We start from the raw sequence: 18,425 nt of genomic DNA, 5'->3' as shown, positions 1-18,425 counted from the left end.
CTCTTGCCAACTCAACATATTAGGGAGTTATATATATATAAAAATATGTATTTTGATATGTTTTTCTCCCTTTAAACTAACTGTCTATTGTTGATAATTGTGGGATCCATATTTGTTATTTGTTAATATGTTCTGCCGTTCTTGTTTTCCAGGCTGCTGCAGATGCTCGGGTCGCTCCGTTGTAGGTCCGGGTTTATATGAGCTCTCCTCACACCAGGGTGGATTCGGGCGCAAAGCAGAGGAGACACGCCCCTTTAGGCGTTCGCTCCTCTCCCAGTATTGGGATTAACGCGCGCTGCCCACTGGCTGCAGTACCAACTCTCGCCACTCCGGCAGTGACGCGCAGGCACTTCGCCCGCGCCGGAAGTGACGTCATGACGCTGTCTCAGCGTCGCACTTCCGGCGGGACCTTTCTCTCCTATTTAGAAGCCCACGAGGCGAGGACGCCGACAGCAGCGGCAGTTTGTGCCGCAAGCATCGGCGTTTGGACCTCTATACCAGATATCCCCAATATAGGTAAGCAATATAAACAGAGGAAAATAGTCTTCTTCATGAACCTGATCTGCATTGTATTTGCTGGCCATCAAGCTAAAACATATTTTTCTTGTTTCCTCTTCATTTCTCTGTTTCCATGCTAATATTGTAGAGTCATCTGGGCTGATATACCTTGACCCTATCATCTACCTTCGTGCCATTTTTGTTAGTACCCCATACTAGCATATGGGGGACATTTATCTGCACGGATTGAATGACATAACCAGTCATTGGGGTACAATCTGGAGAAGGTCCGGTCCACCCTATCTCGCTGGAGATTTTGTGATCCTCTTGTAGGATCTTTTGGAGGGGAGCTCGATCTGCTCTGGCTCGCAATGGGCGACTCTGGCATCCTGAACCCTTTTTAAATTTATTTATGACATGATCGAGGTAAGCAAGTTACTATAGTGATAAATCCCCTGCTACTTGCCTTGATAATAACTTCAAAGGCATAGCCTTGTTTTTAACAGAATGTACCATCTATGATATATCTGTTTATAATTGTTGTTCTCTTTCTTTTTGGCAATGCTCACATTAGAGGCCTCTGTTGCCTAGTATCCATTGGTTCCTGATGAAGCTGACTGTATCAATCAGGCGAAACGCGTCGAACCAATAAATTCTACATCCTTACATGTTGCTACATGGATGAGTTTTTGTCCAATTTTGATATGTCTATACAATGTGTCTTTGTATTTTTGTACATGTTTTTTTTTTTTTTTAAATATGCACCTTTTCTATTTCAATAAAATAATATAGATTTTATATCTCGTTGTTGCTTACCACTTATATACTAGCCCTATAAAGTCCATAATTTCCCCCCCCCTTGTCTTTGGGAGTATCACACGGGTTTTTGTTCCCACATACCCGGTGAACATATGGTAGCCCCATCTCCCTTTCCCTCAACTTTCGATACATTTTACCACAGGATGTGGGCATAGTATAGAGATTAATGACTGACTGTATTTTCATGTTTTCTCAATGTTTATATGTTGTTGCATTGATCTTATTTAGTGCACTCTAGCACACCTTAGCGCCGCCTTTTTATGTGTTAATTATTGTTGGACTGGTATCAGTTTTTTAGTGGCTGCTCTTTTATTTCAACATACTACTTCTGAGAGCAGATATTCTATTTTATTTTTATTTATGAAATCTACTTCATCTCTTACAAGAGTCCCAGCCATACTGATTTCTGAAGGATTATTGCTTCAGAGTGAGAACAAAAAAAATCTGAATACTTTTTCTCTTTTTGTATCTGAATCTAATGCCAGTATCTGTAGCTGAGAATAATAGCTGTGCATCTACCAAAGTTATCATTGAAAAAAGTCAGCTTTTGAGATTTGTATTAATTTATACACATATTTATGTATTTATTTATTTAAGTTTAATTATTTATTTAGGCATTATTTATTTAAATATTATAAATTATTATTATTAGTTATTATATTTAGTTAAAGCAAGCAAGCAAGCAACCTAGAATCATTTTTTTCTCTTTCAGGCAGGTAGAGGTAAGAAAACTAAATTGCTATGAATCTGGTGGATTGGGGTGTGTTAGATGAATATTAAAACTTTAAAGACAATTCACAAGTCACCAATTATTATGAAAGTATATATGGTGATTCACATCATGTTGTATAATTCATGAATCAATAATTTATTGATTGCTTTAATTTTGTTATAGATCATGCAGCTTAGAATAAACTGGTTTATAAGAGTTGTTCGAATACAATTTTTTCAGAATGTAACCTAATCCAGTGCAGTCCACCCAATTTTTGGAGAATCATGAATCACTTAGCTCACCTCTGTTATTTATAATAAATCTGAACACCAGATATGAAAATACACCCATAAATGCAGTTACAGGTATGTATTTATTAAAATTAAAACATCATCATATGAAGCTTTGTAATTAGCAGTTAGTACTTTAATTAGACTTGCTATCAGTCTCCTGTAATCCTTGAACAGCAACACTAGTTGAATGGGAGGGGCAGTTCTAAGAGCCAGCCAGATGAGCAACATGCATATGTTATGACAAAGAACCTGCTAACAGGGAGGAGAGAACAGATGGATGAGCTCATCTGTATTTTGCGGCTTCTTCACTGCTCAGTCACAGACTGAACACAGGCAGTTGACTATGCTGTAATGCTTAAAGTGATATTAAACCCTCAGTTTTTACTTTCAGCAAATTATTTAATAGTTAACTGAATATGTAGCTTCTTTTTATTTTATTCATTGTTCCTGTTTAAGTTGGTGCCATTGGCCCCAAGTTTTCCTGTTTCAGGGTGGCTGCTTTCTCTTGCAGTATCTTATGGAGCTGCCCTTGCATGCAGGGACTAGAGTTGTGTCTCCCTGCATCAACATACAACCCAGGATGGCAAGGCACTCCCCTGCCCCTCCCTCCTACACCTCAGCCTCATATCTCCAAGCTAACAGATTTGCTGGAGATTGCACTGTCCACTGAACAGGGTTGATAACGTCCTATTGGATGAAACGTGTCAGAGAGGGGACACTAGTGTTGATGTCAGGCCACTGTCTGATACTGGGTCAGTAGTAGCACCCATTGTCATATGGTTTTAGGATTCATTTTATTTTGGCTTTTAACATACACATCCTATAAATAATATACTATGGAGACATCATCTGGCTCCCGGTGAGCTTTATTTACCACAGCTACATCTAGATGGTGTGAGTTGCTGAACAGCCTTCCCCACAACAGATGGCGGATCTACACTGAGTGCGTGTTTGCTGCTGTAACGGCAGACAGCTTTTCCGGTGAGTATCCATTTTACAGGGGTGTGGTGGATGATTCTGGAGCAATGTACTGGATCACTTCTTCACTTTTCAAGTCACCACAAATTTTTTGTGCACATCAGTGCACATCTGTGATCACCTGTGCACTGAACTTTGTGCTTTCACCAGTAAGTTTATATTGCTGATTCTATCATGGGACCGTGCATTTAAATCTATATTTTTCACTATATTGTTCTTTAGCACTTTTTTGGACTTTACTTTAATGCGTTGTGCATTTATAACACAGTATTCACATTTCATTGTTGTTCATTCACTTTTGGCGCTACACACTTTTTCTTAAGATATTCCTAATTAATGATCACCCTACAAATTCTTTACTAACAGATAATGTGCTTATACTAACTCCAAATACAATGCTTGCCTTAGTCTTCTGTAATCCTTTAATGATGGCACTCTTGTTTGGATTTGGAATACTTTCATCCCACTGCTTTGTATACCTGTAATATAAATTAATAAAGAAATAAAAATCTTATTTAAAAACAGTTTTCTTTCCATCAGCAAATTGAAAACATTCTGTAGCTGACACCACCACATGTTGTTATTCAACCATTTTCTGCCCAAAATATACAGATGCCTAGATTCCCAGACCAAATTTTAACAGCATCAGTATGTGTCTGTTAACTCAATAATAACTCTATTACTAGTTTGAGGCTAAGCTTTCGCAGCATGTTCACCCATAATATCTTTCCTCTTCTTATACAGCTCCAACCTATGTCTTGTGCACCAACAAGCACACTTTTAAAAGAATATCCCATTCCCCATGTATGCCTCTTTTCAGTAACAACCATGAACATGCTAGATGTACTGCCTATAGGTTTCAATCAACAAGGCAGTATCAAAAAGCTCCATTCCTAACGCCTTTAAATAAAGCCTGGAGCAAGTGATCCTGCAATGACTACCTAACTAAAGCATTGGTGATGCATTGGTGATGTGATAATGATATCAGTGAGAACATTAAAATCTGTCCTAAGAGAAACATGTAGGTTGCCATTGCTGCCCTTTCCTTAAAACGCTAACAGCCTGGCTGTCTTGCTAATTGAAAGACTCAGTCATTGGCCTAAAATAAGCTTGCATATTATATTGATTCATTTTCCCAGACTTTCCTGATCTGCACACCTGTTCCAGGTCAGTGACCCAGAAATTACTGAAACCAAAGGGTCACCATCATAATCAAGAAGAGAAAAATGGCCGCACACCACAGTGGTAGTGAACAAGCATGCTGTGTCCATGTGAAACGTCTCCACATTTTCCTGTTTGTACCTTTTGAGGCTTGACATGTGTCAATAAAAAGGATGTACTTCATTCAAGCTCCGCTGTGGTGTGCAGCCATTTTTCTCTTCTTGATTGTACTATTATGGTGGCGAGCCGGGGCCAGGCACCCATGCTGGATTGCTGAAATTCATTCACCTGAGCAGTGTATACACCTAGATACATATTCGCCAGCACACCATGGATCTTGCAAAAGCAGTCCAAAAGTTTTATTGAAAGAAGATCACATAAAAAAAATTGTGCAACGTTTCGGAGCTGCACAGGACCCCTTTCGGTTCTGTACTATTATGGTGGCGAGTCGGGGCCAGGCATCCACACTGGATTGCTGACATTCATTCACCTGAGCAGTGTATACACATTTTGGGTCACTATTATAGCCAGGCAACCATCATCTTTATGAAGTTGTCTGCGGCAGCATCGCCCATGGTTATCTCATGACAGATTTACCATACTGCAACAATAGTTACTAGAAAATGACCAAAAGCAGAAGCCAGGAGGAGGTTTTTTATTTTACTTTTCCAGTTCACGCCTGGTGATGTAACTCCCTGGTTCAAGCCGTAAACTGACAACAGTCTATGGTAAAGGTAGTGAATAGGTGCCCTAGTTATTGTATAGCAGAATGGCTCACTAAAGTAGAGAACTTCCCTTTAGATCCCGTGTCTACTTTTGCCAGAGGATACAAAACAAAACCTTACTGGTTGCCATTAACATTTTTTGTGAAGAACCTAAAAAACTGAATTCCAGGCAAACAATTCAATACACTGATAAACAACACCTGTGGGAGCTTTGTTATACATCAAATGATTTCTATTTCTGTTTTGCCACACTGCATAGCCCTGTCTGGTGGGGGTGCAGACCACATTTTTCGTGATTGCAGTTCAGTAACACTTACAGGTCTTGTCCCTCCACCAACCTGCAACTAGACAGTGGAAGGCAAAGCAGAAAACTGATGAACTACTCTCTCTGTCAATCCGTCACTCTGCTCTCTCTAATTATCAGCATGTTCACAACTAATTGTGTCTGCTTGTGCTGCATCTATCTTTTCTTAGTCAGAACTCAGCCGTTCGAGAACTGCAAGAGGCTGACACCAAGCCAAATCCAGGTAACTTTTCTGCTTGCATTTCAAAACTACATTTAGGACTATAATAATGAATAAAATGCCTTAATAATTTCTGGATTTTATAGCTGCCGTTACGAATTTCAGCTTACACCTAAGTGTTTTAAAAAGGTCCCCTCCCCCTCCTAACACCTATGCTAACTAACCTGGGTAAGGAAAATGTTCATACTTATCTATTTTTAGGCCACTCCAGTTTGGCCATGTGATCTATCGTGTATCAGCCAGACAATGGCTAATAAAGTCTGGAGTGGTGACATCACCCATAGGCTTTAATGGCCCATTTGTTGTTGGTGCTCCCTCCTCTCCTCTGCAGCCATGCTGGCTGACACAGGGGAGCTGGACTGGAGCAGGCTGAAAATAGGTAAGTACAGTATATACATCTTTCCTACACAGGTTAGTTAGCATAGGAGTGTGAAGGGAACCGTTTTAGGCTAGTTAGAAATATGCTTGAATCCCATTTTAATTTTTCAATTTTTTATAAATAAGCTTGTAGTCTTCCATTAACTGTTATTATGTGCATATAAATACATATAGTTTATACTCACCTTTTCATAGCTTTGTATCCAAAAACAGCAAATAATACAAGTACAATGATACATATAGGAATCAAGACATAAAGCAGGATGAGACTGGGAACTACAAAAAAACAAAAAACAAAATCATAAATATATAAAATACTAAATATTTATACCAAGGTATCATTTTTCATAACTGCTTACCACTGCCCTGACAGGTATACCATTGAATTATGTGGGGGGAATTTGAAAGGGCAGTTCATGCAAGGAAACCCAAATGCATCTTGCAACTGGGGGAATTGTGCATGGAGGATTGGTTAATGTCCAAAAGTCAATGTCCAGGATTGGTGAACAGTTATGCCAAATTTCTACAAAAAAGCATTTCTGTTTAAGGGGACAATACCAACTTCTAAGACCAAGAGTGTACTATTTCACAGTACACTATTAAAAATGTTGATATTTCTTTTAAATAAATAATTGAAAGGGAAGATTTTCCTTGTTTTTATTTTATTTTTATTTAAATGTATTACTTTTTCTTTGATTTTGTTTTGAATGAAGAACGTTTGACTCTTCAATATGTTGAAAAATGCAACAAGTTCTCTTATCCTAGACCTGGGAATTCACAAGCAAACAAAGCTCCATTTGGAGACATTGCTCCCGTATTGCTGGACTAACACAGAGATTCCATATCTGGGCATCAAATTGACACCGGCCCTTGACACTCTGGCCTTGGCAAACTACAAACCCTTGATACAGAAAATAACACAAGACCTCTCACAACATGCATTTAAGGAACTTTCATGGATGGGCAGACTGGCGGCACTATGATGGTGCTCCCACCGTGCTCCCACAAGTCTTATATATTTTTCGCACTTTACCAATTCTGGTTGCACTGTCTTACCTATCCTCCCTCCAATCCCTTTTCAAACGCTATGTATGCCAGGGTAAATGCCCACAATGCTCATGGATGCACATGATCAAAACACAAGTTGGAGGGCTAGGAATGATAGACCTAAAAGATTACTACTTAGCAGCACAGCTATCACACATGCAGCACTGGTTCGCACCAAATTCAGAGACTAAGTGGGTCCAGGTGGAAACAGCACTGGCTAAAACGAACCATCTACCTACACTACCGACAGCTGGAAATGGCTCTCCCTAATAGCTTCCCTATTACCATTCAAGCCTCTATCCAGGCATGGAGAACTCTTCTATTATATCCGGGTGACACTGCTAATCTCAAAAATATACAAATACCCCTCTAATCATTAGAAATACCTTACCTATCTCTACGGAAATGGACTAACCAGAACCTCAGATAGAAAGAAGATATATACGATGGCGGCTCCATGAAACCACTGTCCAAGCTACAATTTCCTTTGTCTGAGGCATTCACATACCTCCCTATATCTAAATTAGTTCAGTCGAACCCTATACCTGTAATCAAAATTCAGACCACACTATGGGCCCTTTTGAAACAAAATCCACAAATATCAAAGGGCATTTTAATTTTCTACCAGGCACTCCAAACTAAAGTACAATTTACCAAAACTAACCCTATACTAAGATGGGAATCAGATCTCCAAAAATCCTTCACGCCAGAACAATGGACACAGGCATTTCATTATATATATAGCATATCTAATTGCACTAACCATTGGGAGCTTTCGCATAAGATAGTCTCTCGATGGTACCTCACCCACATCAAATTGGCTACATTTTACCCCTCTCAATCTCCGTTGTGCTGGCGTGAATGTGGTCAGGTTGGCAATCTTTTACACATTCTATGGACTTGCAAAAGTCTCACTAGTTTCTGGAACCAAATATTTAAATTAATATCTTCTGTCACAGGTATCTTAACACCGGCCACTCCTGCCCTGGCTTTATTGAACCTAGAGATAGGTGACTTCCCTCCCACTTTCCGTACTATAGTCGCACACATATTATTAGCATCAAAATTGACTATCACTAGACATTGAAAATCGACTGTGACCCCGAGTGTCTCAGAGGTCATAGTATCTGTCAACTGCACTTATGAGTAGGAAAAACAGCTAGCCATTCGCTCGGGTAGAGCTATCAAATTTCAACAACTGTGGCACACATGGATACCCTGGGTCAATATGTGAACATCAATATTACTAACTGAAATATATTGTGCTAATTGCAGTTATACATTTGTAAGGGAATCCCAATCTCATCACCTCTATTTGTTCCCCTTTCTTTGTTCAATGGTTGTATTAATAGTACCTTATATATTATGCTCAACAGACTTCTGTACAAAATATAATTGTGAGTATGTAACCCTATTCCTGTTCAATTTTCTGTATGATTCTGTTTTTTTTTTCTTGAAAACTCAATAAAAATTTAATTAAAAAAAAAAAAAAAATTCTCTAGGATGCACTTTTTTTTTTTTTACAATGTATGTGAAGTAAATGCTTGGATACCTGATGCACATTTGAACCGAGGAAGTCACTTGATGGAACAGTAAAACATTTTTATTATTTAACATTAGTAAACAAGGTCAAATAAACTAATTGCAACTAATTGCACACTGTAGATTTTTAAAATGAGGTGAGCAACAGAAACCTGTGTATTTGTCACAGTACGGATTTCATATAAGCAGATCACAATCACTTTTATCCAACTCTTATAAAAAGTATTTAGTCCCTTGAAAGTTTCCATGTTTTATTAGCATAAAACTTTAAATCAAAACGGATTACATTTTGTTATTTGACAATAGACTCTTTTATGTCAGGTCTCTGCTAAATGGTTTACAGATCATTCTTGGTTATACTGTTATGCAATATAATGACAGAATTGACCATATATTTGGGAATTTAATCTTTATAAGTTAAGACTTAAAGTGTTACTAAACCCACAACAGTAAAATCAGTCTCTAAATGCAGTAAAGCATGCTTGTTATACTCACTGTGGAACCCAAGGGGTTAATCCTTTGTATTGTGTATAAAGGCTGTTTGACCCTGTCTCTCTGATCCTCCCCTTCTTTCACTGTCTCCAAAAAATGACCTGATATTTACATAGTCAGGGGACAGGCTGCACATGCTCAGTTTGGTGTGTATTGCTAGAGAGTTCTTTTTTTTTTCTTGGGAGAGTGCATGTGGTTAGCACAGAGCCAATCAGCACTGTCCAGACATTTCCAGGCAGAGGATCAGGGGAGAATGAAAACCCATCCTACAAGCTTTACTAGGAACTGATACAAGTCACAAGGATCCTTTATACAGCTGATAAGAAAAGGTATTTATCCATTTATATTTACTAAAATAATTGCATTTCCATGTTCTGTGTTCTGTGGGAGACCAGATATAGTGAATGAAGGTTCTGGGTTTAGTAACACTTTAAGTTCTAAGTTACAGACAGGCCAATAACAAGTCAAGCATTCTGACCATCCAAAGACAATAGCTGCACACAGGCATTCTTTGATTGGATGAGGCAGAGAGAAGCGGTGTCATGATCTCATCCACACCCAAGCAGAGAATGCCTTCACTGAAAAAAATATGAGACAGTTTCTGAATAGAGGATGTGCCAACAGGAGCCACCCCCTCTGTTCAACATATAGAAGGCAAATTGTTTGAGCAGCACCCGGAAGAGACCAGTGCTGATTGATTGTTCATGGCATAGGCTACTACAGGTTATTTCTGCATCCCCACCATTCCTCTGGATGTGCGATATGAGGAATTAGGTGTAACCAAGCTGAACCAATGTAAGTTTAAAAAAAATGATAATTCCTGGAGTTTAGCTCAATCCCTAACCTGAGGTTCAGAATGACATCCAAGCAGCCAGTGTTTTTAGAAATGATACAAATGAAACCAATCAGTTAATACTAAAGATAGGACGATCTTTCAATGTCTCCTAATTTGAGCTGTGTGCATTGCATTGCATTCACATGCACACTCTTCTGTATCAGGGTCCGTGGGAGGAGAGTAGAAGTGTACTTTAACCACTTTAAAGTGGAGTTCCACCCATTTTCGTAACTTTAGATGTATGGAATCCCCTTTAAAACGACTTTTACCAATGGAAACTTTTTTTCCCGCCTCCTCTCAGTGAGCTCAGTGAGGATATAATGCTTTCAGTCCTCGCTCACTGAGAGGAGGCGGGGCAGAGGGGGGGCAGAGAACGGCCTGAATACAATGTATACAGTAAAACTCACTGAGAGGAGGCGGGGCGGAGGTGGGGCGGAGGCGGGGCAGGTCACGGCCTGAATACACACAGTTCAGCTCAGCTCCTGGGTAATACTGCGAGATTTCTGGCATGGAATACATCCCAGCACACACTGCGAATCGCCGAATGACGTCATCGCCGATCGGACCCGGAAGTGAGGAGAGGTGGAATAAACTAGAAAATAAGGTATTTACTAGCAAAAAAAAAAAAAAAAGTTTCCATTGGTAAAAGTCGTTTTAAAGGGGATTACATACATCTATGTAATCCAACGTATTAAAAATGGGTGGAACTCCGCTTTAAGACCGGAAGGATTTTCCCCCTTCCTGACCAGGCCCTATTTTGTGATTCGGCACTGCGTTACTTTAACGGACAATTGCGTTGGCGACGCTGTACCCAAATAAAATTGATGTCCTTTTTTTCCCACAAATAGAGCTTTCTTTTGGTGGTATTTGATTGTGACCTGTGCGATTCTTATTTTTTGCGCTATAAACAAAAAAAATGGATTTTTGACTTACCGTAAAATCCTTTTCTCTTAAGTTCATTGACAAACGCAGTTCTCTCTGATGCATATCAGTAGGGTAATGCTGCCCCCTACAGGAGTAGGACACTAGGCAGAAAAAAGTTCTGGCTACACCTATGGGCAGTCCCGGAGGGTACATCCTCTCTCTTCCTGCATAGGATGTCAGTTTTGTATCAAAGCAGTGTCAGAAAAGTAACACCAACCCAACTCAAAATAGAGGGGAGGGTACTGCGTCCATCAATGAACTTAAGAGAAAAGGATTTTATGGTAAGTTAAAAATCCAGTTTTCTCTATCGTTCATTAAAGGACGCAGTTCTCTCTGATGCATATAAGTAGAGATCATCCCAAAGCAGTGCCATAAAATGAGGGGTGGGAATAGCAGAAAAGAGCAAGGCCAAACATAGCCGAGCAGGCAACATAGGACTCATCAGAACAAAAGATGAGGCCCACCTAAAACAAACAGTAAACACCCTCAAGGAAGGTCAAAAGCCCTCCAAACAGCAGCCAGCAAAAAACCTTGCGGCCGAAAATAGATTTCTGCAGATGCCAGCACATCTACCTTATAAAAAGTGGTAAAGGTGTGAACAAACTACCAGGTAGCCATCTTGCAACCTGGAGCACAGATGCCTACAAGGCGAAAAGCCCAGGAAGCACTAGGCACCTGAGTAGAATGCCCCGAAACAGGGAAAGGTAGGACCTGACCCTTAATTGAATAAACCTGCACCACCGTCTGTCCGATCCATCTGGAAATAGATGCAGCAGACGCAGGCAGTCCCATTCATGGGCCATCCGTAAGTACAGAGAGCAAGCCTGACTCACGAAAAGACTCAGTAGTCGCCAAGTACACCTTGAGTGTCCTCACTCTAAACAGAGTAAGCAATGCACATTCCTTAGGATATGAGGGCTCAGGACACAAGATAGGAATACAATGTCCCCATGCAAGTGAACACCAGAAACCACCTTCGGAGTGAAGGATGGATCCGGATGAAGTACCAATTGGCCCCATGATCAACATACAGGGAGAACGACAGGACAATGTCGCCAGTGCCGTCATCTGCGTGCAGAGTGACAACAACCATGAAGGCCACCTTCTGTAATAGGGTAGGCAGGGGATACCCTTGAATACTCGCAAACAGAGGGTCTAAAAGAACCAACTGCACCAAATCAAGGTCCCCAGTGGGTGATGGAGGTCACACCGGAAGTACCAAGTGTCGCACCCCCTGGAAGAAGTTACGCACCAGGGCACAGGTGGCCAATGGCCTTTGGAAGAAATTTGCCAAAACTGAAACCTGACCTTTGACAGTACTCAAGGCCAACTTGTGATCCACTCTCCATTGAAGGAAGCCAAGATCCGGCCCCCGAGTAAGAGCGAGGGGGAGCCCACGCAATATACGACTGTCTCGTATGATGAACAAAAATCACCCTAGAAGTCGCTTCCCACACTTCAAGCAGGGTAGGAATCACTGAAGCAGCCAAACCCCATCCTTCAGCACCTGGCATTCAACAGCCAAGTCGGCAAAGTCAGCGACCGCAAAGTCGGACGGGAGATGGGCCCTGGAGACAATAACTCCTCCCCGAGAGGAATTCTCCATGGAGCGTCTGCGGCTAGCCTGACCAGGCCGGGGTACCAAGCTCATCGAGGCCCATCCGGAGCCACGAGAAAGACCGGAATCCCTTCCGCCTCGATCCTGTGAAAAATTCTTGGCAGCAACTTGGGAGGAGGAAAGGCAGACCGCAGCTGATACTGACCTTGGCCCATCCGTGAGCACGCACACAAGACTATGCCAGCGGCAGCTGTGAGCAGGTGACCATGCTAAACTTCACGGCATCATTCAAGTTGACCTTAGCGAATGTTCTTGACCATGACAGAACCCATGGTGCCACCATTGCACCCGCCAGAGGGTTCTGGTAGCGGGCCACAAACTGCAGCACTATCCTGTAGATGCAAAGCCAACAGGATCGGTAACCTGGATCCTCCAGAGACCATACTCCCAAGGCAGAGAACCTGCCAAGGACTCCTTCCCACCCAGACAGGCTTGCATCCACAGTGATAAGTGTTCAGGAAAAAGGGGAGGAAGGATTCCAGCTCAAGACTCCCTGGTCAGCCAGCTCAAATGGATCCGAAAGTCCAGAGAGTTTGGATTCTAGTCCCATTCAAGAAGGATTGCCTTCTGGGGGATCCCCATGAGGGATTGAGCAAAAGGGACCGTCTCGAATGATGGCACGATCAGTCCTAGAACTCGCATACAGGTCTGAAGGGACGACCATGTGCGGGACATTAACCGCAGTCTGAAGTTCCAAGAGTTTTTTCCAAAGTCAGGCCCAGATAGTCCAGTCTCATGGAAGGGACCAGGGATGACTTTTGAAGGTTCAGAACCCACCTGAACTCCTCCAGAGTTCTCGTGGTGACTTCCAAATTAGTTTGTCAGCGCCATAGGAGACTCCACTCGGAGAAGCAGATAGGCCAGGAACCCCGGACCGATACGCCCTACATCCTGCACACAGTTAGTAAGCACTCTCTAGGGACACACTTAACCCTTTGATCGCCCCTGGTGTTAACCCCTTCCCTGCCAGTGTCATTAGTACAGTAACAGTGCATATTTTTTAGCATTGAAAGTGTCAAAAGTGTCAGTTAGGTGTCCGATCTGTCCGCGACAATGTCACAGTCCTCCTAAAAATCGCTGATCGCCTCTAGTAAAAAAATAAATAAATAAAAATGCCATAAATCTATCCCCTAGTTTGCAGACGCGATAACTTTTGCGCAAACCGATCAAAATGCACCTATTGGGATTTTGTTCACCAAAAATATGTAGCAGAATACATATTGGCCTAAAATGATGAAAAAAAATGTTTTTTTAATTTTTTTTTTTATTATTGGCTGTGTTTTATAGCAGAAAGTAAAAAAATATATTTTTTTTTTTTAGAATTGTCTCTCTCTTTTTTTGTTTATAGCGCAAAAAATAAAAACCGCAGAGGTGATCAAATACTACCAAAAGAAAGCTCTATTTGTGGGAAAAAAGGACATCATTTTTTTTTTTGGGTACAGCATCGCACGACCGTGCAATTGTCACTTAAAGTAATGCAATGCCGTATCGAAAAAAATGGCCTGGTCATTAAGGGGGTAAAACCTTCCGGTCCAGAAGTGGTTAACATGCAGCATAACACGCTGATATGAATACAATGCAATAGTGTGAATGAGCCCTAAATGTTATCAAGCCAGCCAATTTCCTAAATGATAATGTGCTTGCTGGTACCTGCTTTGGTGGTCAGTGTTCGCACTTGACTCCACTGACTCCATGGTCCCTGGAAACAGCTAGTGTTATATTTTTCCTTCAAACGTACACGAACCATCAATGCGTAATCACTGCTTGGCTTAAGTTGTTTACCAAGCTGGAGTATTTCACTGGCATCTTTGTTGGTTGGTATATCGATTGCAGGTTTTGGACAATTATCAGGGGCCTGTTGGTGAAAAAAAATAGCATCAGCCCATTGAAATCATAAAAAGTCATAAGAGAACTTCAATTAACCTCCTCCCATCTGCGATATAGCCGAAGTACGGCTGCAGCGCGGACTCACATTTTCGGGAGGTCGTTTTTAAACGGCCTCCCAGAAACAGTCTCCCCACGCGCTCCCGAGAGCGCGCATCGGGGAAAATCTGTGTCGGCCGTGTCCCTTGGACACAGCCGATCACAGATCGTGGTGAATGGCCAATCACAGCGGCCATTCACCACGTGATCGGACCGTCCAATGAGAGATGATCTCATATGTAAACATATGAGATCATCTCTCATCGCCAGCGCTCCTTCCTCACACGGAGACTGCAGTGTGAGGAAGGAGGGAGAGCTGCCCAGCGCCGGGGACACAGAAAAAAGTAATCAGGGCACTGATCACCAGTGCCCTGATTACACAAGGTACACCAAACACACCATCAATGCCCACAGTGCCCCCCATCAGTGCACACAATCAGTGCCCATAGTGCTGCCAGTCAGTGCCCATCAGTGCCTGCTCATCTAGGCACTGATGAGCACTGACTGGCAGCACTATGGGCACTGAGTGTGGGCACTGATGGTGCTGCCCATCAGTGCTCATCAGTGCCGCCCATCAGTGCTCATCAGTGCCATCTGTCAGTGTCAATCAGTGCCGCCCGCCAGTGCCCATCAGTGCCGCCCGTCAGTGCCCATCAGTGCCGCCCGTCAGTGCCACCTCTCAGTGCCCATCAGTGCCACCTCTCAGTGCCCAGCAGTGCCACCTCTCAGTGCCCAGCAGTGCCGCCTATCAGTGCTCATCAGTGCCGCCTATCAGTGCTCATCAGTGCAGCATATTAGTACCTCCTCATCAGTGCCACCTCATCAGTGCCACCTCATCAGTGCCCATCAGTGCAGCCTATCAGTGCCCATCAGTGCAGCCTCATCAGCGCACATCAGTGAAGGAGAAAAATTTATTTATTTTCAAAATTTACTCGCAGAAAATAAGAAAAACTTTTTTTTTTCAAAATTTTCTGTCTTTTTTCTTTTTTTTTGTAAAAAATAAAAAACCCAGAGATGATTAAATACCACCAAAAGAAAGCTCTATTTGTGTGAAAAAAATGATAAACATTTCATATGGGTACAGTGTAGCATGACCGCGCAATTGTCATTCAAAGTGTGAGAGCGCTGAAAGCTAAAAATTGGTCTGGATGGGAAGGGGGTTTAAGTGCACAGAAGGCAAGTAGTTAAACACAGCGTTCTGTTAATTGCCAAGGGGAGGGGAAGTACAGCAAAAAAGTATTTTGAAGTAATCCTGCCATTTCTTACAACTGAGGTAACATTTCCCTCATCATTTCTGAGCCTGGAGTTTCACTTTAAATAATATTTTTAAATCCTTATTAAATTCTATCAAATTCTAATACATGTTTAAAAATTATAGCAATTGTAGCCACCATTTTTTTATGTAACATTTAGGGCTCATGCACACTGCAGCTAAAAAAAAAAGCTGCTTTTACAGGCATTTGAGCTTTTATTTCAGCTTGAAGAAGCTTCTACTTTTTGTGCTCTTTTGCACATTTTAATGAGCTTATTGAGCTCCTTTAAACTTGAGCTTTTTTGAGCATAAGTTTTTTTCACAAATCCTCCCCTCAGTTCATTTTTTCCTATTTATTTTATGTGTTTTTGAGCATCTTTGAGTTTTCTAATGCTCATTCATGCTTTTTCGAGTGTTTTCACGCATTTTTGGTCACTTTTTTGCTCGAAAGCTTCTCTCAAAAATGTTAGTTTGGTGGGGGTTTTCTGTCTGTAAGAGCATATGCCTGTAAGCTCCTGAAAAAGCCATAGTGTGCATGGACACATTGGCTAACATGGAGGGGAGCTTCCATTCAGAAAAAATGAGAGCTCAAAAAAGCTCAAAAGCCTGTAGGAGCCGCTTCTTTGAGAAGCAGTGTGTATGAGCCTTTAAAGGAATTATTGCATGTCTCTGTAATATTCTTACCTTTACACTAATCCTAAAGAAGACACAAAACATGCTGATGGTGTTTAATTGCCTGCTAATGATAAAAAATATCCTTTAGCAATGCAAATTGGATGAGTTCTTAAACACCTTTGCATTGCTTTTATGTTTGTGATGGCCATTTGGCACCCTAGCAACCTGTACGGCTTTGGAGCCGCAATATTGTTAGATTATCACTTCCCTGCCCTCATTGTTTGACACATTACTAAAAATATTGCTTACATGGAAATATTATAAAATACTACATAACCCACATAATTCACAACACCTAAACTTAAAGCGGAGTGCCACCTAAAAGTGTAACTTCCGCTAATTTGCTCCCCCCCCCCCCCCCAGTGCCACATTTGCCACCATTCAGGGGGGAGGGGGAACGGGTACCTATTTTTGACAGGTACCCTTCCCCACTTCCGGGAGACGGCGCCACGGCGCCGTCCCTCAGATGTTTGGTCCCCTCCTCCTTCCCCGCCGCCGAGTCAATCCGAATGTGCAGCACGCTTCGCGCATGCGCAGTAGGGACCCGCCCGTGAAGCCGTAAGGCTTCACTGCCTGGTTTCCTGACCGGCAATGGCGGCGGCAGCACCCGACAGCCGATGGAAACATCAGCTGCGGTGTCCACATCGCTGGACTCCAGGACAGGTAAGTGTCCTAATATTAAAAGTCAGCAGCTACAGTATGTGTAGCCACTGACTTAAAATTTTTTTGGGGGGGCGGAACTCGACTTTAAAGAATAAGTAATTAACATGCATGTTACTCCAAAATTTAAAATTTCTGATTCGTGTCTATGTTACATTGCCCTTGCTTGAAAAAGTATTCTGTTCTCTTTGCATTGGTCCCTTTGTGTGAAATACTTGGTGATCCTGACAGACCTCCTGTTTTCCTGTTTTAAATTTACCACACCAGGCACATCCATCCCAGCATGGTCAGTTTTCTTCTTTGCATTCTACCTTTGCATTGCTATTCTAGTCTGCCTGTACTCCAGTGGTCAGATTTGTGCTGACATGGCCCTGTGTAGCTCTTCACTAGGAAGATCAGTCTACTGCTGTTTCTCTGCCTACTGCTGATACATCTCCCCTGCACAGCTCCTCACTGAGAAGATCAGTGTACAGCTGTTACTCTGCCTCCTGCTGACATGCCTCTCTGCAGTCTCCACCCCAGCTCTTCTCAGTCCCTTATGCAGATCACTAAGGTATTTATAATGTATACAAACACTGGGACGTCCCCCGTCCAGCCGCCTTCCGCCACTCTGCCTGGGTCTCCCTCTCCCTCCCACTGGGAGACCCGAGCGACCAGCCAGCATGTCCGCTGGCTGGTCAGAGTCCTGGACAAAACCGGATTTGGCTTTGATCGGGTCTCCGATAAAGTAACCCAGAAGCGACGTCACTTCCGGTTTACTCAGCTGCCAATGGCGCTGATTTAAAAAAAAAAATGACAGTATTCAAAAATGCAGATTTTGGCGTTTTGAATACTTTTAAGTGCAAAGGATTGAATTTGGGTCTTTTAGACCCCAGATTCCTCCATAAAGAGTACCTGTCACTGCCTATTACTGTCACAAGGGATGTTTACATTCCTTGTGACAATAAAAGTGATCAGATTTTTATTTTTAAAAAGGAACAGTGAAAAAGGAACAGTGAAAAAAATAATCTAAAATAAAATAAATAGGACATTTTTTTTTTTTTTTTAAAGCGCCCCCTGTCCACCAAATAAACGCATACATAAGAGGTGCCCACAAATGTAAACGGTGTTCAAATCCCACATGTGAGGTATTGCTACGATTGTCAGAGTGAGAGCAATACTTCTAGCAAAAGACCTCCTCTGTAACTCTAAACTGTTAACCATTAAAACATTTCAAAGCATCGCCTATGGAGATTTTTAAGTACCATAATTTGTCGCCATTCGCCTGTAACATGTTAGATATCTGTTTACTTGGCGTGACATCATCTTTCACAATTTACAAAAAAATTGGGCTAACTTTAATGTTTAGTTTTTTCTTAAATTAATTAAG

General features: G+C 41.8%; 1 protein-coding gene across 1 annotated transcript in view; it reads right to left on the bottom strand.

Moving 5' to 3' along the window:
• The window catches only part of LOC309552808 (interleukin-3 receptor class 2 subunit beta-like), a 143,797-nt gene that overhangs the window by 15,810 nt on the left and 109,562 nt on the right, over positions 1–18,425 (bottom strand). Inside the window, exons 8-10 of the mRNA XM_082253721.1 lie at positions 14,197–14,401; positions 6,274–6,364; positions 3,704–3,779 (exon numbers count right to left, since the gene is read on the bottom strand). Coding sequence (XP_082109847.1) covers positions 3,704–3,779; positions 6,274–6,364; positions 14,197–14,401 — 372 coding nt within the window. The remainder of the gene's footprint in view (positions 1–3,703; positions 3,780–6,273; positions 6,365–14,196; positions 14,402–18,425) is intronic.

Source organism: Pelophylax lessonae, assembly GCF_965119305.1.
Source record: "Pelophylax lessonae genome assembly, chromosome: 4".
NCBI classification, from domain to species: domain Eukaryota; kingdom Metazoa; phylum Chordata; class Amphibia; order Anura; family Ranidae; genus Pelophylax; species Pelophylax lessonae.
The sequence above is the reverse complement of the archived record's forward strand: the minus strand, read 5'-3'. Positions and strand labels throughout refer to the sequence as shown.